General features: G+C 37.9%; 1 protein-coding gene across 1 annotated transcript in view; it reads right to left on the bottom strand.

Annotated features, from left to right (window-relative positions):
* SPAG6 (sperm associated antigen 6) overlaps window positions 1-21,753 on the bottom strand; it is a 33,893-nt gene that overhangs the window by 8,272 nt on the left and 3,868 nt on the right. The window contains exons 3-7 of the mRNA XM_021530383.3: window positions 14,748-14,914; window positions 11,105-11,288; window positions 4,238-4,443; window positions 3,219-3,392; window positions 699-851 (exon numbers count right to left, since the gene is read on the bottom strand). Coding sequence (XP_021386058.2) covers window positions 699-851; window positions 3,219-3,392; window positions 4,238-4,443; window positions 11,105-11,288; window positions 14,748-14,914 — 884 coding nt within the window. The remainder of the gene's footprint in view (window positions 1-698; window positions 852-3,218; window positions 3,393-4,237; window positions 4,444-11,104; window positions 11,289-14,747; window positions 14,915-21,753) is intronic.

The following is a 21,753-nucleotide window of genomic DNA, read 5'->3' as shown; positions in this document are numbered from 1 at the left end:
TATTGTTTTGTTTTAAATGACTGCCATAGTGTGAAAATGGGTCAAAAATGTTAATGAAACTGTTTCCTTCTTTCTGTCATTAACTGGCATTATTTATATCAGACTACTAAGCCAGACACTAATTTCACCTATTGTGAACATTGCAAATTCTCCCTCTTCTATATCATTGCCCAGCAGAATTTATTTAAACCTGAAAATGTATAACTTTACTAATTTGAAATGTCACTTGCATAACTGAATCAAGCCATATTACATAAGAAACTGAGCTCTTTTCAAGTCTGAAGATCGCTGTTACGAGATACTCCAGCAGTACTAGCAGAGCCAGGCTTGTACAATGAAGAAAATGCCATTAAACACAGTTGTTCCAAAGAAGCTTTCGATGCAGCCCCAAATACACATTTTAAGAGGAAGCAGACTACAGAAATTCAGTGACTTATTTTCTGTACCCATGCAATTGCAACACGGAAAAGTCACGCATCCACGATGTTTTGTAAAAGGTTTAACACCATAAAGACACCCTTTTATCAGGCTGCCACAGAATTTCAGTCATAGAAAGCAGCAATACTAGGAGAAAGTGCATTCATGGAGAGCAAGTATATAATCCTGTCACAAAATACATACAATGCCTATGTTAATTTGTATCTGTACCAAAGAATACTGCTGAAGAGCTACAGGAAGGCAACAAAGTGATAGCTAACCTTGGAGACAATCACTGCCATTGACAGGTTCTCTGAATGAGCTGCCACATAACCAAGTGTCATGATGCCAGGCAGTCTGACAGTCCCTCTGCAGCTGCCAATACAATCAATCACAGCAGCAACTCCGCCTGAATTTACTACAAGCTGTGAAAGCTGAAAAAATAAACAGAAGATATTAGATACTCTGAAGTTTCAACAGGCAGAAAGAACCACATTAGAGAAGCCTTTTAATGTGTCGGTCCTGTTTTACAAAATAAAGCTGGAATGGGAGTGATGTATCATACAGAATGTTGGGAACTAAGCACAGCATCAAGTTTTGAGGAACGAGGCAAATTTGCTACTGTGTTTTTGATTGACTTAACTGCAAGGAAATCAGAGTTCTGAATCCTTGATGCTGTATAGCATGGAATGGCTTATTCTCAACTCCATCATCACATATCAAAGAAATGTGCAAATGACAGCTTATCACATGACTGATCTTGAAGATGCACCTAATGAGCCAGATACTGTTTCATCCTAGTGGCCTCTCATTCCCAAACTAACATCCTATGTTCTGTGCAGTGACAGAGGCAAAGGCCCATTCCTCCTCTCCCCTGCATTCTAAATTACCTCTGTGGCATCAAATCCTTTGTGGATCCTCACGCCGAGGCTTGAAGGCAAGGACAACTGTTCTGGATGTACAAAACCTACTTGGCTGCAACATTCTGCCATGTTAGCATTCTCTGAGGGAAGTGTCCAGGGAACACACTTGATGGGTAATGGAGTCTGCCCCAGAATGCCAAATTACATAGCCTTGCTTATAAATTAAAATCAAGCTAATGCAACATGGGTTTCTACCAAAAGAAAACTTGTCACATCATTTGAGATGCAGCAGCAGAATATGTATGATATTAATAATGCATAGAAATCAAAATTATTTCATATTATAATTATTATTTTCTTCCACATTTTTAGGTATATCCCATTCTCCCTACAGATTCCAAAGCAAAAGGAATGTGTTCTTAAAAGTTAAAATTAAATTAACAAAACTGAGGCACATGAATTCCCAATCCAGTTGATTTCTATAAATATGAAATCCACCTTTGTCTTAGAGCCTTTAAAAGGGGATTGTTTTCTTCATGAAACAGCCAGATAAAGCTTTCAGTTAATACTTAGGAAAATCTGTTCACATGATTGTGAATTACAGCCAGTGGCAACCAAGTCCTACATCTGGACACAGCCATGTGCACCTGGATGTGCAGAGCTCCTGCCGTGTCCCTCAGCCCTTGCTCCAAGTCCCTCTGCTGCTGACCTCACATTAATTTTACTGCATAGGCAGCTAGAGAGTTGAGATCCAAAAGCCATGAGTCTCAAATGACACAGCCAAATCCTCTAGAAATATCAATTATCACCCTGTCTCTACTGCAACATGCATTGCTTGAATAGAGTTCCCAGAGCTGGACAGTCATCTCTGTCACTCTAAGTCAGACACAGATTGTGACTTCCCATTGGGAGTCACCAAGATGCTTCCTAGTGCTCCTTTGGAGAGCTGCTAGCATGGCCAGCTCCTCTTGTGTGGAGGATCTGGTGGTGCCAGAAGCTCTTCTGACTTCACCTGCAATCCTGAGTTTGGTCTCTGGCTTCTGACTCTAGGGCCCCCTTTTGATGATGATAATTTCTTTACTTTTTTGAGGAAGTGAAGTTGCATTGCCCATGAGATACAGAAAGAAAGCAGGAAATGTGCCAAGACTGTAAACTTTTATCACCAGTTTAAAGACTGGCAAGCTGAAGAAACTGCACAATATTCATGTTTAAACACTTCTCAGTTGTTAAGTTAGCATCATGATTTTGAAATTACTATGCTCAGCATTAGTGTGTTCCACAAATACATGACCTATATTTCATTCCAAAGTCATATTTAGAGCCTTTTAATTATCTCTGTGGTCTGGCAGATTACCATAGTTATAATTATATGGTTTTCCTATTTATTTTGTATTGACATTGCCAAACATCCCCACCTTCTTATGGGCAAAAACACTGTAAATGCTCAAACTCAAATTACAAACTTCAGTTACCATCAGGTTAATAATAAATAAGAGAATTTTTGACCTTCGCTGTCATTGGAAAAATAATTAAAATGTGATCCCAGCACCCCTGAAGATTTTTAAGAAGACACACACATCTATTATTGTTAAAGGATGATCTTGCAATTTAGTAGCTCGTATCATGACTTCTGTGAGGCTTTTCTCATAATATTTTTAATATCTAGGACTGACAGTATTGTCAGCCAAGAACTCCCTCTCTGTGCTGATATCTCATAGAATGAAGTAGCTAGGTATACATTTTATGATTCCCAGTTTCCTAACCCAATTCATATTCAATACACATCTCATAATATCAGCATTTCCATATTTTCCAATGAACATGCCAAACAGCCATTTGCCCTCCCTTTCGAAAAGCAAATGACAGAATAATCCTGTATTTTATTTAAAGTGTAAAATCTAATGATATGACCTTGTATTTGCATTTTCAAGGTTTTACCTCAGGCGTATGCTTTGCTATCTCTCTAATTAAAGTTGCACCATTTTTCTTGACACATTCATCTGAGTCCTTCAGGCATGTGAGCACAACTGGGAAAATTTCTGCTTCAACCACCAACTCTGCAAGATCCACTGAATGCTTTGCTATTTGGCTTAGAGCTGACAGCACCTGACGCTAGTAAATAAAAATTGTTGTAAAATCAATAGTATACAAACATCCCACAACACACACTCCCCCTGCACACAAAAATCTATTGCATCAAGGAAAACAAAGCAGGATAGGGAAAACAATTACAGCTATTTTACAATTCATTGAGTCAATTCATGCACAAAAATAATGGCATAAAACATTCACTGGTTCCTGAATAAAAGTTTCTCTTTTGTTTTACCCCATTCAAGCTTGTATGTATTAAATATATATATACATGTATAATTTAAAGCTGTAATTTAAAATTTACTAAAATCTCTAGAAGGCATTTTTATTTACATAAATTGGATCTGTCAGATCTTAAGATGTTTTTGTGGCATTTTTATGTTGTTTTCTGTTTGGTAGAGTAAGACAGAAAATTTATAATAAACAAATTTTTTTGTCAATCAAATGCTAGTGATTAAATCTTTGACAAAAGCCATTCACATCAGATAGTACATTCTAAAATACAATAAGTTCACTATTAACTGGCTTATCATATAATCTTTAGTATGCAAAACCTTTTTTGTAGCTGAAATGTGCAAATCCTACCTATTCAAAGTATCTGTTGCATTCTTCATATACTATATATTTCTAAAAAAACCCCATACTTTTCACTTTAAATATTAGTTTAGCTGCTCCTCACAGAGCTGCAGTTTATATCCAGTATCTAAATTTGTAAACACGTGCAGAACTCTTTGTCACTAACTACATAGTTACATTTTGTTAACACCCAAACCAAGAGCTTCTAAATAAATATGCACATCCGTGTCTTTGATTCAATTTCAAGTAATGACTGGTATCATGGAGATTAAAAAATAAATTAAATGTACCTTCAGTTTAGCATCAGGGTTCGGGATCATCTGAGCTAAGTAAGCGATAGCTCCTGCAGCCACTACTGTCTGTGCTAACTCTGGAGAATGCTTTGAAATATCACTGAGAGTTGAAGCAGCAATCCTTTTCAAAGCAATTTCTGGCTCCTGGATACAGAGCACTAAAAGAGGAACAGCGCCTGCATCCACCACAGCTTGTGACAGTTCTGTAGGTCCAAGGAAAGTAATTAAGTGAGTATGGGTGACTGACCCTTGTGCAAGCCATTTTTCACCCTGACAGATACAGCAAAGGAAAAAGGGGAGGGTGTAGTTCACTGTCTCGACATCTGCATTTCAAATCAGCCCTCCTGGTTTCATAAACCGTGTGGACCAATCCACAACTGAAAAGAATGCAGGTCAATAGATGGACCCCCATTTACATGCACACATTTGAGGTAGATTAGGCTGAAATGGTTTGTTATTCTGTTTTCTTTTTCTTTTTTTAAAGTAAGCAGATGTCAGCTGTTTAAACCCTGGCTATTCTACACTGATCAATAGGAAAGCATTTTATGCATGGCTAACAACAACACAGAAAGCCAAAGTACCAAAATTTTATCAACCAGCCAATTAGAGAGCATTTTACCCTCTTTAAATGATAAGCAGATATTAGCATAGATCAAATGCCAAAAACAAAAATACAAAAAACATACATAAAAGATGGCAAAAATGGAACTTGGCGTTCAAAACTAGTCTTTGCTACCGTACACGGGATGAGACAGAATTTATACTTTAATGACAAGAAAATGTTATCATACACAATTAGACAAATGAGAAATATCATCAGCGATATTGTGTGTCTGAGATTAGCACAATATCCTTAACTAACTGCACCTTAAATGAAAAAAAAAAAAAAATCTGAGCATGTGATTAGCTGACATGGACAAAAATTACACTATTAGAAATTCATTAGCTCTCTCCGTGTATGCAGCATTAATCACAGTCCTAAAATGAGAATTACTGGGTATCAGAAGCAAAATTTATATTATAACCAAGCTGTGCTATTTTAAAATAGTGTTGAAAAAGTGGTATAAACCATAGGGGATTCAATAATCTATTAGGTTCTTCATTCAGTTTTGCTACACCTTATTATGCATATCCATTATGATCTTTAGCATTTATCTTGACTTACAGTACCATGGCAACATATGGCTGTTGTATTTCAAGACTCTAACTTAGCTTTTGATTTATAGTCCATCCATAAAGAGATTTTCATACTAAGAAAAATACAGCATACTTCATTAAATATACATAGACTAATATAGTTTTTCATGAAATCTGTAAGTCATGTCATCATTATGTTGTTAATATCCAAATAATGTTCCAGACCAGATTTGTTTTCAATTAGTGAGTTATAGCCACACACTGTAATACATGTGATAAGTCAAATATTTACACTGTATGTTACTTTATGATACAATATTTTAAAGAAAATATAAATATTACATCAAAAATTAAACAATGCAGTAATTTTTAAACTAATACAATACCCTGAAATTAGCTTAGTTGGCTAGAGCATAGTGCTAATAATGGCAAAACTGTGGGTTCAACCCCTGTACAGGCCATTTACTTAAGAGTTGGGCTTGATGATCCCTATGGGTCCCTTCCAATTCAGAACATTCTGTGAATCTGTAAAATTAACTCTACAAAGTTAATTTTTCAAATAAATATTTGACTGAAAATGTAGTGCATGCACCCTCAAAATACACAAATAATAAGATTTCAACAAACTCAAATGCTGTGTCTCTAGTTTTAAAAATATGAAGCAAAATGTACTTGAAATGTATGTAAAAACAAATCTGAAAAGGAGCTAATCAATATAAGTGGTATAAGTTACAGTCAGCTTTTTGTGGAAAAAGCCATGGCCAGTTTCTTCAGATTGTTTTTTGCTACTGTACATTGACCAAGTGGAATATGTGGTGATCTACTGACCCCTCCAATTGTGCCTCAGAATTTCAGACCAACCAGAGTTCCACTGCCCACAGTCTGCTTGGAAATGCTAAAATCAAGAATCTGATGTCAAGAGGGACACATTGCTAGAAGAATGGGTTCTTTGATGTCTTAGGAGCTAAAATCATGCAAGCTCAAGCAGGGAGAGAAAGACCAATACTTTCAGGTCACAGCTACACTCGGGTGTGCAAAAGTAACTGTAAAAGTTATTTTGAAAGAACAAACTAAATCTGATTCAATTTCAATCAGCTCTTGCTGCTAGAAGTCTGACATCATTTAAATACTGATGGTTACTGTTGGTCATGGGTAATTAAATGGTTTTTCTTCCAGTGGTGTTTATAAGGTTCATGGCTAATAACTTACCACATGGAGGGCTGGACCACGTGTCAAGATAGACAAGTCATAAATGGACTGTCAGAAAAACAGAAGAGCTGAGACAGGGAAGAAAGGAAATAAAGTATCTCCCATCTTGTTTCCCTTCAAATTCAGCCCAAAATTACAATCCTAGGCATTATTGATTCTATTATAAATTATAATTCTTTTTTTTTCTCAAGAAAAGGCACAATTAATCTTTCTACTTGTAGAACATCTTTAATATAGATTATATACCAAAGGATTCATGAAACTTTGCCATCCAATTAGAAACACATACAGATGTGGGAAAAAAATTTAGACTGAGAAGGAGTTAAGAGACGAAAACAAACTTGGCAATAAAAAAAATTTAAAACCAAATATTCAGTCAGAAAAAATTAAAATAACTGAAACAAATTACAAAAATACTCTTCCAAATACTATGTCAAGGTTGCATAATAAGGGCAAAGACAAGACCTATAGCTGCAGAGGAGAAAAACAGCAGAGAAAAGCTAATGTATGAACCTCATTTAATTCCACAGAAGGTTATGAAAACCACAGGCTGGAAACTCCCATTGGGATGCAACTCAAGAAACCTGCCCAACTACATGATGATAAAGTTGAACTTCTCCCTATGTGAGCAAAAGTAGGAAACTGGATTCCATTTGTTCAGACACAAGACAGCTATGTCACAAAACTGACCAAAATCTTGGTCAGTTTGCATCCAGATCTACACGAGGAAGATTTTAGCAAATGGAGATACTGCTGACAAGACTCAAATGGATGTAGAAGAAAGACTAATAAAGACAGATTTTGGAGCCTGAGATGCCACCAGTTCTAGCACTAGAAGTTGTACTAGAGTTGCACTGGTTTGTCTCAATACAAAAGTGCTCATCAGGGATGAAGAAATTAATTAAAAGTAAGTTGAAGACTCATCATGAGTTTATGTGATCAGGAAGAGGGGAAAGCCAAGTGGAGCCAAAATCCTACCTATATACCAACTGAAAGCATTGGGAAGTCTTACAGGATTATTCTAAACTAGTTTAAGGCATTAAAAAAAATTACTAATATTATCACATTGACAATAATAGCATGGATTATAAAAGCCAGATGAGGGGGAAACAGATGAAGGTGAGACAGTGACTATCCAGATGGTCCCTAGAGAAAGAAAATCAGCTCAATACTATATTGACAATATCCCCATAGAAGAGCAGCGGCAAAACCCCTGGTTGGAAGGAAATTCAAGTTTCAGTTCAGACCAGGGCTCTCAAACAGACCTTGCTGTGGTAGCAGGTGCATCCACAGGAAACAACAGGTTTTGACCAAAACAACCAACAATACTGCATTTTTCTGAGGACTGTATCATAATGTTATGGCCATATAGAAAGACTCTAATTCCCACAAGTAGCCCAAAGGCTGCACTTAAAAATCAGAGGTTCATGTAGGCCTCTACAACCACAATGCTAAAGATTCCACTGGAACCAGTGGGAAAACCTTTCATCAGGAGGATGGAGGTCACTCAAATCACTGAAGAGCTGATGAACCAGTTCTTGTAGGGGATGCTGCTTTGAGCAGCAAGCTGGACTAGAGATGTACCAAGATCCCTTCTAAGCTGAGCTATGGTCCACTGTATGACAGAAAATGACCAAAATTCAGCTTATAGCAATAAGCTTCAGTATCAACAGTGTTGTTTATTTTTGTTTTCCTACCAATTTACAATATACTGAAGCAGGTATGAGACAATTAATAAATTACACATTTAATGCAGACAGAGAAAAGAAAATGGAAAGCCAACTTATTTGCATACTTCAAATTTTGCATTTTAACTCAATATGCTGTAAGTAAAATGTTACAAAATATTTTTCATGGACCTGATGGCATCTATGGTATTTGAAATACTTTACACTTCTTTTTAAATGCAAATAGTAAAAATAATGAATGGCAAAATCACAACACGTTGATTTGTAAACTTTAGAGTAAGATTAGTATCTGAAATTCAGCTCAAAGGGAAAGAAACAGCAGAACTGCAAGAGCAGTTTCTAAATTTTGGAATCTGACCTGGCAAGATTTCTAGCATCTTGAAACCTCATGAGACATTTGTCTTTACCTAAAATCTCACAGGCCTTCTGGAGACATCTGTTCCCAGAAGAACTGCATTTTAAGATATTTTCATATGAAGTCAGTATAGAATTTGCTAAGCAGAGTGTGTTTTCACTAGGGGGGGGGGGGAGGGGCAGGGGGAAGCCTCAGTTTCTCAAAATGGAAGTATTTTAATGGGAACATACACTGCAGTTCTTAGTAGCTTTAGTGGGTCATGGATGCAATTTCTGATTAAAAGCAGAGAGACCCTCACCATTGCAAACAGTTATCTCTGAATGCTGGGAGGCTTTGACTGCACTCACTAAGACAGAGGTTCACATCCTGCCTAAAACAGATCAGGACTTTAATCCCAGAGACATGCCCTAATTATTGAACTTTTCTTGCTGGGACAAACCAATCTCCCTATCCCCAATCTTTTCAGGAGAGAGCAAATTCTTGACTTATTATTGCTCCAGTTCAAAACTGTGACATGACAACTTTTGAAACTGAAAAACCTTCTGCGGCTGGGGAAAACCATTTCATACCCAGGTCTATTTTTAAAGTTAAAGCTGCATTATATGTCCATAATAATTGACTGTCCAGACAGTCAATAACAGAAAATCATGACCACCAACAGGAGCATGTCAGTCTAATCCAGAATTTCTTGAGCAGAAAACACCAGCTACTGATAAGAGAAAGTCTCTGTATCCCATCTCCAGCAATATCATGTTGCAAAGTCATGCTTGTAGCAGTGTAAGAAATGTATGATGCACAGAGTGATCTTTTCTCAGTATAACTCCCTTACTTTCAATAATCATTTTACAGACATCCTGTGACTGTTGTAGATGCAGGTAAATCCCCTAAATTGGCTGTAGTTGGGAAATCGTTTCAGGGTTCTTTCAGTGGGCTTTTCTTGGCATTCATGGTTCTTTTACTGATTACATCTCATGATCTGTCTATGTCCTGATGCTTGCAGCTTGGTAGCACTCACAATTTCAACCTAATTTCTTAGGACACTGTTCTTATTGTCATTGTAAATTGACATAAGGTATGCACCCATTCACCATCAGCAAATAAATTATTCATAGCCACGGAATAAAAATTTGCACAAGGAATTTTTTGTCTTCAATACCTCCACATCACCTGCACCTCTGCAGACAACCCTGTCACAGAGTGAACTGGATCACCCTAAAGCTCCATCAGCATTCATGCAGTGAATAGCATGAAGGGCAATTGAAGTGAGTCAATATTGATTTAGTGACATAACAAAACTGCAGAAATGTTTACGTTAAGAGTAACACAGACACACACACACTGCACACATTTATACAAATAAATGCTTTTGATATTTAAATAAATATCTTCCAGATGAAAGGAACAATTATTTCCCATCAAGGGTGGAATTCAATCCTGATGACCAAATGATAAAAGATCATTACCAGAGAGGTGTCCCAAGAATAAATTTGATCCCCAGAAAATGCAGTCTGTTAGAAAGGTGCTAACAACTTTGGAGACTGTCCCAGTAAGCTAACCTGCTAACTGGGAAGGGGGAACACCCCATGCCTTCTGCACTCCAACATTCTGTATTGATTAAAAAACAAAGAAAAACACTTTCAAAATCAGTCTATGTACATTTTAGAGCCAAAACCAAATATAAAACTGTGAATGAATGTTATGAATGTTGTTATAGTTAGTTTAGTTTAACTTTGAAAAATACAATCACTATTTCTCCCACCCCTTCCAGCTAGCAGCTTCTTCCCTCAGTTCTTCCATTCACAGTCTAAACTTTTACTTCAACTATATAAATAGCTGGTAGAAGAACTATCAACCATGTGGATCAGTGTTTAAATAGGAACATGACACCACCAGTGAGTTATACAACTGCCTGTGAGACAGCAGTGAACTGCTCAATATTGGATTCCTAGGATCTATTCCTGACTCTCAGAGAGTAGTGTGGTCCACTGGCTAATGATAACATAATGCAATAAATTTGGCCTACTTATCCTACAAACACTACTGTAATAAATAAATGAAACTTGCTTCTCCCTAGGCTTCTCCACTCAATTATGTATATCAAAGAAGAACTAATGTCAAGCAAAAGAAACCTGGTTCTGCAGTAACACCTACACAATATATAAAGATTCCGAAATCTCTTCATGAAGAGGAATAAAGCAAAGTGTCTTCTTCTGACCACAGGCCCAAAACATCTTTTCTTAAAGCACCTCTCATAACTGGGCACTGCTGGTGTCAGGTATGCCAGTTTCCCACAGAAAGGTACAGCACTGTTGGAATGGTACAGTTACACTGTACCATTCCACTGGGGTTTTATCCCAAATTTAAAATTTTGTAACTGTAGAGAAGAAAAAGCATCTTGTTATATTTACCAAAATAACACCATTTATTATTATCACATGACATTAAGCTAAAAGATAACACACATGAAACTTTTACCTGGATTGTGTCGTGCAATATACCCAAATGCCCAAGATGCACCTTCTTTGACTCCAGGGTCAAAATCTTCCAAGCAAATCACCAGCATCCCCAGTGCTCCACTCTGAACTATTGCCTGAGCTAGTTGTGGAGAATGTTTAGCAATTGCTCTTAGCATAAAAGCAGCTGCTTTCTTGTAGTAACGCTAGACAAATCAGAAACAAACAAACAAACTTTCACTAACATTAAGAAGTTCAAAGCATAATAAAGTACAGACATACCTAAATTAGACTTTTTTAGTAGCAGCAATATCTCATACAGATCTGAATCAGGACCACTAGACATCACACAAACAATGAACCTACCGTTCTTTGGGACAGCTCATGATATAAAATCTGCAGCAAGTGCACAACAAACAGAAAAAATGAGAGCTAAGAGGATACAGGAAAAGGGTAGTAGTCTAGGTAAGCCTGTTTGTTTAAGTGAGCGATGAACAACAAGAGCTGCAAAAACAATAATGCTTAACATATTTAACCAGATTATACAGGTTGTCCAGGGCAAGCTTCTAAAATAATTCTACTCATCTGTAACACTTTCAAGGTTTTACACTTTCTAAAATAGATACCCCCACAACATCTCTATGAGAAAACACTAGTTACATCTGCAAACAGGAAACTGAAACAGAGAGAATTAGATCCAATAAAAGAGTTTAGGATCTGAATCCTGAAATGCCTAAATACTGCCTAAAACCCACAGCTAGGATACTGAAAACCCATCCTACCAACACCCAATACTGAATAATCCCCAATTCTGACCAAGCAGACTGCAATTTTACTCCTGCCTGTCCAGAAAAAGCTCACCTTGAAGAGGACTAAGCACCTGGCCCTTTTGTCATAAAGGCACATGGAGTCCAAGCTCTTGTCTCAATTCTGCCCATCTCCCTCAGTGCTGAACCAAATAATGGTTTCAGTATGTATATATAATACATGACACTGCACACAGTATGGGGATACCATGTAAACTGCAGCAGTGATTCTTCCAAAAGCACAGTTTTTGAGGTCTTGCCTCAAAAAGTCACATGTCAGTCTCCTCCTGCAGTTTTATAATCACCATTAGGATATGGAAGATGAAGTTTTCTCTACTGCCTTACATTTTTAAAATCCAGAGCCCAGTTAAAGTACTCTGGCCAGAGAAAACCATGTTGTGAGAAAGACAGGTTCCCCTCGCTTGTGAAGGGCAAGATTCATGGGGAGGGGACACAGGTAACCTGCTGCTGTGCCTATGTGCTGGAGCATGCCCTCCAGCCTGGGCACTGACAGATGATCCCTATGGACAAGCTCTAGAGGGTTCTCTCTCCGTATGCCAGCTGGCTTTGATTTCATCCCAAGATGCTTCATTCTACCCTGCTCAGCACAGGGAGCCTGGGCACTTTGCAGTGCTAGTCCTACTGTCAAGGCACCCAAAATTTAAACAACGCAAAGCCCACATCCCTTCTGGATCAAGTCCAGAAGAACAGAGAACCACATGAGTGCTTTTGTGCATCCTGTAAGGTACCCAAGCACCTTCAAAAGCCTGCTCTAAAGCACTAAGATATGGCAACAGAACAGAACAGAATGGCTCTCCAGAAAGTAAAATGCACCCAGGCCCACACCCTGGCCCTAAAAGAAGGTGACACAGCATAACACATCTGTCCACCTGAACTCCTCTTTTCTCAAAGCACAATGGCCTGATCTATGCTACTGGGAACTGTTCCTGCCTTGTGCTATCCCTTAAACCATGTACAAGCATTGCTGAGTAGTTTGATTGCTGGCATTGCCTAAAACCACATCAGAGAGCATACTACTGATTAATGAGCACAGCCATCTTTCAGTGCTCCAACACATGCCCTTACCTTCCTTAGTTTACCAGTACTGATATAATTCCTTTATGTCAAAAATCCAGTTTTCTAAGTTAAGGTCTATAAGCGGATAGTTTAACTTCTAAGTTTAATGTATGTTTAAAGCATTAAACCTCATTTATGAGAACAGAATTTAAGGGAAAAAGTATAGACAAATGGTCCAATCCCTAGATAATGTAAGTTACTGTAAGTTTTGTGGAACTCAATGGAGCCATATTTGTTTACATAAGTCTGTACAAATATGGGTATGTTGTTTCTGTTAAGTGATTATGCTCCTGGCAAAGAAAAACACTTCTTTGTTTTCATTATTCAAAGCACATTCTTTAGAAACAAACCGTACTCACAGGCATAGCCAGAATATGCTGTAAAACTGAATTTTGCTCAGTTTAATTGTCAAAACATTGATCTGGGATGTTACCCTGTGACTGTTCCCCATAAATCAGTAGAAACAGTATTCATGGTGTGCTCAAAGAATCTCATCCTTAAATACAGATGTTGATACAGTCCAAGTGAGTGGAATGGAAAAGGTTTCTTTGCCTGTGGGAAGTGACAAACTGCTTGCTAAACTCTGCATGAACTGGATGAGTTTCCTCCTCTTGCCCTCAGTCACCAAGGCGTAGCAGGCTTTCCATGACTTCACACAAGTTTTGCTGTTGCTTCCCCTAATTACCTCAGGGTATTTGAGCTAATTTAGTGAGGGTTTCAAGTTGTAGCAGGGGGTAGTTTCCAAACCAACAGTGGGTAGAGTTTTGTTTCACATATTCCCTTAAAAATATAAATAAAATAACCAAAACGTTTACAACCTTGTCTAATTAAAATCTTTACTTTCTTTTCATACTATACCAGTATCTTACCATCAAAGTTTTTCTTTAGTGTTTTCTTTTACAACTTTAATTATTTAGGTAATGATTCTATATGCACAAAAAATATGCACTGAGTGCATTTATATTGTTGTTTTCCTCAAAAGATTGAAAATGAAAATATATGGTTTTCCAAATTATATTTCCATTGAAAACCTATTTTTCATAAATCAAAGCTGAAACATAAGTATGGTGGTGATATCAGTGCACTTAACCCTTCAGCTGTCAGTTTCCAGCTGCTAGGAACCTTACTTGAAAGTATTTCTGTTAATCTAGATTAGCATCATTCAAAAAATCAAAGCTGAGAGAGACACAGAGCTTGAAGAAAAATGTGAGGAAGGGAGTGGAAGAGACCAACAGATTTATTTGCATTGCAATTGTGACTGTACTTTGTTTTGTTTTGACAAATGTGAACATAGAAACCTTTCCATATATTTTCCTGTGACAGGGTTTGTTATTTCTCACGCTACAAATTTCCAAAGGCCTGCGTTTGGAGATACAAAGTATTTCACTACAGAAGTTCAGGGGTTTTGTATGTATTTTACACATGTCCGGTATTACAGACAAAACCTAGTCAATTATCACCACAGTTTCCAAACTGTCTCCTTTTTGAAGGGGGATCTTTTACAAAGTATCACTCAACATTTTAAAAATGTTACAGTGCAATGAATGTATTTCCTACAGTGCATTAAACGGTAATACAGTATTTTAAAGTCAAGCTTATTTGAAGTCAGACTTCGGCATAGAGTACACAGTGATCTCTCGGGGGTTCAAACATACATGCTGCTCTGACTTCGACACATTTCATGTCCTATTAGAATAACTGCAGATGCTGATACAGAAAGATTTCCCTTTCCCTGCATAATAGTTTAAAAAAATATTATTCAAGAGAACAATCATGCCTTACATTCTCCTCAGGCAATGAACATATGAGCTGTGGAAGGATGCCTGCCTTCACGACTGCCTCTGCCAGCTCCGCGTCATAATCAGCAAGTCTCCCAAGAGCCAAGGCAGCGGTCTGTCGAATACTCGGGACGACATCCAGCAAAAGAGGTCTCAGCAAACACACTACACCTGAGTTGCAGTAGGAAGACAAAAGCCAATCTGGTAAGCAGAAGTTTTACTAAACATTTGCCTTTCCTCATAAAAACATACTAAATAACTCTTCCAGGTAATAAGAACACGTAGGAAATCCAGATGTTCCGCTGAAATGAAGTTGGCACTTGGATAGCATTGCTGACGTGTAGCAACGTTTCTGCCCACTTGTCATTGGTACAAAACAATTCTGAAATCAAAAAAAGGCACATGTAGAAATAAGGTGTATTCAAAAATCTATAGAATTCATCTTAAAGTTCACACAAGAAAGTAAGTTACATTCAAACATACCTAAAATGCATGTGTTACCATGTGCATGGGAAACTCCATCTGGAGATCCTGGTGAGAAGACAATGGCATGTCCCTCATTCATCATGCCAGCAGAACCTCTACACTGAATTACACTAAACTACATTTCATCTGTTGTAAGCAATACAACGGATTGAAAACCAATATCCATAATACATTACACTCCAGATAGAAGAGTTGTTTTCTTATCATGCTATTATTTATGATGTGTTTTCACCAATGAGTGCACATTATATCAGCTAAGCATAAAAAATGTGAAAGTAGCAGCAAGGGAAACCAAAAGAAACTACAGACTGAATGACTGGATAACAAAATGGCAAGTGAAATGGATCTCATGCAGGGAACCAAACTCCGAACTCACCTAAGCAGTGATGGACCCCAAACAGCTTACTACCAACCAGGAGAAAAATCTCAATGTTAGAACAGAGAGCTCCATAGAGATCCCAGCTCTTGCTCAGTAGTAGAGGAGAAACTTTACCTGCAGAACTACACAGAGTTCTCAGGATTATTGGGTAGAGGCTAAAGCAGAGGTCATCACTATCCTACATTTAATATCCTCCACTAAAGTAGAACTGAAAAAAGTTCTGTGAAAAGGAACAAGGATGATCAAAGATGACCAATCTGTATGTGGAAGTTCTTCCTGTTAAACCAAGACTCTTCAGTAGAGATAGAAATGAGATCCAGTTATATAAAGAATGTGATTTGTAAGGTTTGGGAAGGGAAAATTACTTGCATTGTGATCCCTAGAATGAGCTGTGCCTGTAGCAGCCAGCTCCATGAATTAACATTTTGGAGCTTTATACCTTACCCAGAAAGCAGAGGTTTCTGAAAATGGAGATGTGATACAACAGAACAATGAACACTCAGAGCTACAGATATGTTCATATCAGCTCTCTCAGTCCTTTCCACTAATTTTTTTACAAATATAAAGATTTAGTTGAACAACAGTGAAAGAAAGCAAGACTTGTCTTCTCAAGGGCTCCTATGGTTATTAGCACTGAACAAAGGCCTTTTGGTGTGACAGTGCCACAACAGGGGATCACTGCCTAATGGCAAGCAACAAACACCCAGGTGTTCAACAGGCACTCCATGACAAGGAAAAGCTGAGGACCTCAGAGCAAGGAATAGTCCAAAGGGATGCAGGCTATAACAAGTTACACCTGTAGCATACTTCTTTCCCTAAAAAGAAAAAAAAAAAAAAGTAAGTACAGAAGCATTAAAATTCTCACTTTTATTTTACACAAAAACCAAATTGCTCCCAGCAAGAAGAAAACGGCTGAATCATTTATACATGGCTCTGAAGGGGCTGGAAGAAGGACACAAAAAACTAACCATGGAGGCCATGCTATCCACTAAAAAATTTTTAGAAAGGTCAATACTCTAGACAAAAGCTGCACTGTCATGAGAGGTACAGCCTCCCAGCATGTTCACAAGACAAAATAATACAGATTTCAGGGGGACACATAACAAAAGCAAGTAAACTGAACCTATAGAAACAGGTCTGTAACATAGCTGGGGTCTGCTCACCCTTCTGTTAAAGCCACTGGGAATTGTAAAAGGCCTCCTGTGTACCAAATGACAATAGATCCTCCAGTAGTGTAAGATCAATGTGAATTCATTTAGCACTTGCAGAAATCACTACTTCAGAATGTAGTTATCATACTGACATCTCATGAACTCTACATGGCAGGTATAATGTCATTAGCAAGTTATGCTTCATATCAAAAAACACTAAATATTTTAAATGACAAATGAGAAGTAAAAACAAACATATGATTTGGGGCCAATGCCATGTATCATCTGTTACCTTCTAGCCAGCCATCTACACCATCTGTGGGAGAATATTTTCTTGTCCTCTCTAACATCAGTTGCATGGTCAAACAGCTGCTGAAATTCCTAAGGGGAACTCACACTGTTCTTATTATCTACATTGAAGGTATTTCAGTGAAGCAGGAACTGTTAGAAGTAGTTCAGTTGCATTTACTGTACAGATATCACATTTGAGCTCTTAACTGGAGATAATATGAAAACAAGAATATTTAATAAGTAAATTTTTTAAAAAAAAAGAAAGGGGGAAAATAATTTTACTAATATAAAGGAGCCTGTCAGAAGTGGTTGGGGAAGAGGGAAAGGAGCACTTCAGCCTGCAGTGTCCTGACCCTAAAAAAGCCAAGATCCTGACAGCTGAGATATTAAATCACGATGTGTCAGACAGTTAAATTCTGATGATCTCAAATCCAGAGAAATTTAAAGATACTAGAATCACTTTACCCAGGAGCTAGGTCCAGGCCACGGAACACATTTCTGACCTTTATAACATACCTAGGCACAGCAATATGGAAAACCACATTTAAGGTTACAGACTTGTTCCAAATGTAGGATTTATATATTTTGTATTTTAAATATTAGCTGATACAGCTTTCACTTTTGGAACAGCCTAAAAAACCTTCAATCTGAAAATGCTCCCAAGCAGCATGCCTCCCCATGACCAATGCCTTTCATTTCATAACAGTATAAACCATGTAAAGTTTGGTGATATTTAAGCACCTGCACAAAATGTTCTACTGCAAATTACTTTAGCTGGTACAACTTATAATAAGGAAAGAGATGAAAAATGAAATGGGAGTTACTATTTGAAGAAAGGACACAAAATGTTGCAACACAGTTAGAAAAAAAACCCAGAAATAATAGCAACTCTCCTGGTCCTCAAGGAGACTATATTTTCTTAAAGTCATGTTTGAATGTAAGAAGAGACAGTGGATAAATAATTATAATAGAATAAGTTTTGGAGAAACAAGACAAAGAAAAAAAAAAACAATTCCTGGACATCAAATTAACTGAGAATTCAGAGAAGTATATATAGGCCTAGACTATGCCTATGGATTGAACATAATTAAAAGCTTTTACTTCTACTTTACAGCTTCTCTTAAAGCCACTTTCTTTCTCTGTGTCAAGATGCTTTCCATCACCTCCAATTACTCTGCAGACCAACTGCTTGAGGAGCTTTCACCATTGTCATAATTTTGTATCTTCAGCAGACCTAGAATTTTCTTTTCAGCACTTTAAAAAATTAATTAATTCTGAGAGTGTGAAAACATAGAGATCCTACAATCTCCACTAAAACACCTATAGGAAGCCAAGATATCCAACCTTTTCCTCTATGACTTTGAACAGTGCTGTAAAGGACAGATGTGCCTGGCACAGGATGAGGCTTTCCTGCACTGGGCCCAACCCAGCTCTTTGTTCCAGAAACAGCTGTATTTGGTGACCTCCTCTATTTGATCTCTTCCTTTTATCTATCCTGTTTACAGCAAAGTCTACTCCTCCAAAGAGGTCCAAGCCAGGATTCCTATCAGTATTTTTAATTAAATTCAAATGTATTTAACATTACTAAGAGCAGGAAAATAGGCAAAAAACTTCCAACTACTTCCTTTTATCTTGACCATTCACTCAAGTGAACAGGGCCATACAGATCATGGAGTAGCAGTGTCCTGTTGCTGAAAACTTTAGAACTCTTTGGTCTTCTTCTAAATAAGTCTGTTGTGACAGCAGTAGGAAATTCATTAACTCTAATTCAAAAGCAACTACACAGAAAGTAAACTACAAAATAAGGCATTTAGACTATTGGACTAGATTTATTTTGGAAGAGTTCCCACTAGCACTCAGAAACTGAGTAACAGAGAATTACTGCCAAATATTCTCTCTTGGATCACAGAACCTTGACTGACATTGGGCAAGGAATTATTCCCCTTTCTATCCTCAGTTTCCCACTCAAATTTGTTTCAAAGAATAACACACTATAGAAGCTGAATCACTCTTAACACAAATTTCTCAAGTGGAGCTGCTACATACAGGCCTGATGCACTTTCTTTTAGCAAGCAAGTGCTGGCTGCTGCCTATCTGGAAAACAAACAGAAAAAAATCATTCAGGACAGCAGCAGGTTCCAATTTTTTTCACTCTAAGTTTCTATAGGAAATAAACAGTCACTATTCTGGAGATAACAATCTTTGCTTGGCCATTTTGATTTTCTGGGGAAAACAACCTGGAATTCATGCAACATACTTCTACCCTCCTCCCAGCCCCATAAAATCCCTGTCAAACTTGACTAGTCACAAAACAGAAACATCACTACACTGGAAATTCTTTCCATTTCTGCATTTCTTTCCATTTATGACTACTCCTACATTATCCTCCTTCCTTAAAGGAAAAATAATTTCTGTTTGAAAATGTGGAAAACAAAATTGTCTCTGGACACACTCTTGTCTTGAAGATGCTGTCCTCTTAGTTTATGCTTTGGACCAAGATGACATCTTCTCATTTTTGTGTGCTACCTGTTACATGTAGAACATTCACAGAGCTAACATTAGTACTCAAACATTCACCATATCAGCTTGATTTTTCAGAGCTCTTTATGTCAAATTCAGCTGACTAAACAAGGAAATAAAATGGAAATTTATTTCTGCCTCACCCCAACACCCTATCTTCAATGACCTTTTTCTAGGAACTGCATAGCAGTGAGTTTTAAATCCCCTGCTTAAAACAAATTTCCCAGAAGAGCAGTGAGATAGAATTTTCACACTCACTTGTCTTGACACAGCCTCTTCCAGAGACAGCAGAGTATGCAGGTCTCAAGCACATACTCCTCAAGTGTGACTTGTCACAAGAAAGGACTCCTCACTGCCACAGTTCCATGCACAGCACAATTACCATCCTCCAGAAATCAAAGGGAACATAAATGCAGTTTGGTAACAGAGACTGGCTGATCAAGTAATTCTTAGAGCAACTACCAGATGGTGTGGCACAAAATGCAGATTCAGTTTGACAGTATCACTGAAGATTCCTAAAGGATCGAGGAACAGTAGGTTTCTCCTCCTTAGATGCCAGACCCTGTTTCTACATTAATGAAGCAGAACTAATCCTCTTACAAGAGGACAAATTTCTGAAAATATCCCTTATAGGGCTGTTAGTGACCACCATGCAATGGTGCACAGACACACCAAAACCAAGGTGGTCACAAGAAGCTGCTTCTTTTTAATGTCTACTTGTTAAGATGAGACTGAAGTTTCTAAAAAATTCTGGTTTTGACATTTTACTTGCAAATCTCCAGACAGGCCAGGAGACTGAGAAGAGAAGGAACAGTTGAGCTTTCACTTGATTGAGTTACAGAAAAACCCTCCAGCTTCAGCTGCATTTATTTTCTCCTTCTATGTCACCTCTCTTGTACTTTCCTTAAAGCAGCCTCCTTCTTCCCTTCACCTGGCACCACAATTTCATAAAGCCTTTGGGAAAGCCACTCTCCACACCTGATCTACTACAACTGCAAAGACAACCTTTTGTCTTTTATGCCACATTGCATTACTCCTCTCCCACTTCTCCTGCTGCTAAAGCTCAGTAAAGCTTTTAACTCAAAATAAAAGTATTTTAGAAACCATAAAACCAAACCAACAAACAAACAAACAAAAAAAACACAACCAAAAAACCCCCAAAGTTGTGTGAATCCCTTACAAAAGAGAGTACATAAACTCCAGTGTTGAAACTGGCTACTTGAGGGCACTGGGGTCTGTCCATGCATATCCACTTGCAAGATGCAAATGCTCGCAGACTTTCTATTAAGCACAGTGCTATCAAATAATATTCTTTATTATTATATAAAATATGGAACTGTATCCTAAAATTCCATCCTAGCGTCTGGTTCTGATTACATAGGGCCAAGTGTCCAACTGTCACATTGAAAAACAGTACATTTAAAATATATACATCAGAATGAAAAATTGAGAAAAGCATGGGCAAAAATATTCCATGTAATTGGAGGAGGGAAATCAATTTGAACAGCATTTTCTTAAAAATAAAGGCTCCTAAAACCAATCTAGAGATTTGGAAATACAGCTTTTACAACTTATCACCAGTGGAATAGATCTGGAGCCAGGAAAGAACTAACACTGATGACACCACCCTTTACCTGCAGAAAAACAGACCACGAAATAGGGGAATGTCTGCCATGCCACAGGGGCTGCTGGTGGAGCCCCAGTCTGATTCAGAAGTCCTGCCTCCAGGCTTTAGCCTCGAAGCAGCTTGATACCAAGCATAATGAAAGGGAGACCTGGGCTCAGGGCTGTGGGCTGATGGATGGACGGTAGGAAGAGATGCACTGAGAGAAGATCTTCATTTACAGTGACATTTTGGAACTTTCCTGGAACCCTGCAGACTGTCCAGCAAGGCAGAGGAACAGCAGTTGAAGTTATCTGCCTGAGATGATAAAAATACCCCAGCAGCAATGTGAAGGGAAGCCAGGTGTGCAGGGCCCCAGCACAGAGGCTGCTGCACCACACACAGCTGTTTTCCCATGTTCCATACCCCGCTTTCCCCATGACTTCTGCAGTCATTACACTTAAGAATGTAATTAGCCCCAAGAAAGAGGTTAAAGAGCTTTAACTTTAGAGTTAAAGTAGCAAGACTAAACTGTTTCTTAATTACAATGATAGCCTTAAATAACTCACATATTAAAAGC

The sequence above is a fragment of the Lonchura striata genome, chromosome 1 (genome assembly GCF_046129695.1).
Source record: "Lonchura striata isolate bLonStr1 chromosome 1, bLonStr1.mat, whole genome shotgun sequence".
Classification (NCBI taxonomy): Eukaryota; Metazoa; Chordata; class Aves; order Passeriformes; family Estrildidae; genus Lonchura; species Lonchura striata.
Note: the sequence above shows the minus strand (reverse complement) of the source record. Positions and strands in the feature narration are given on the sequence as shown.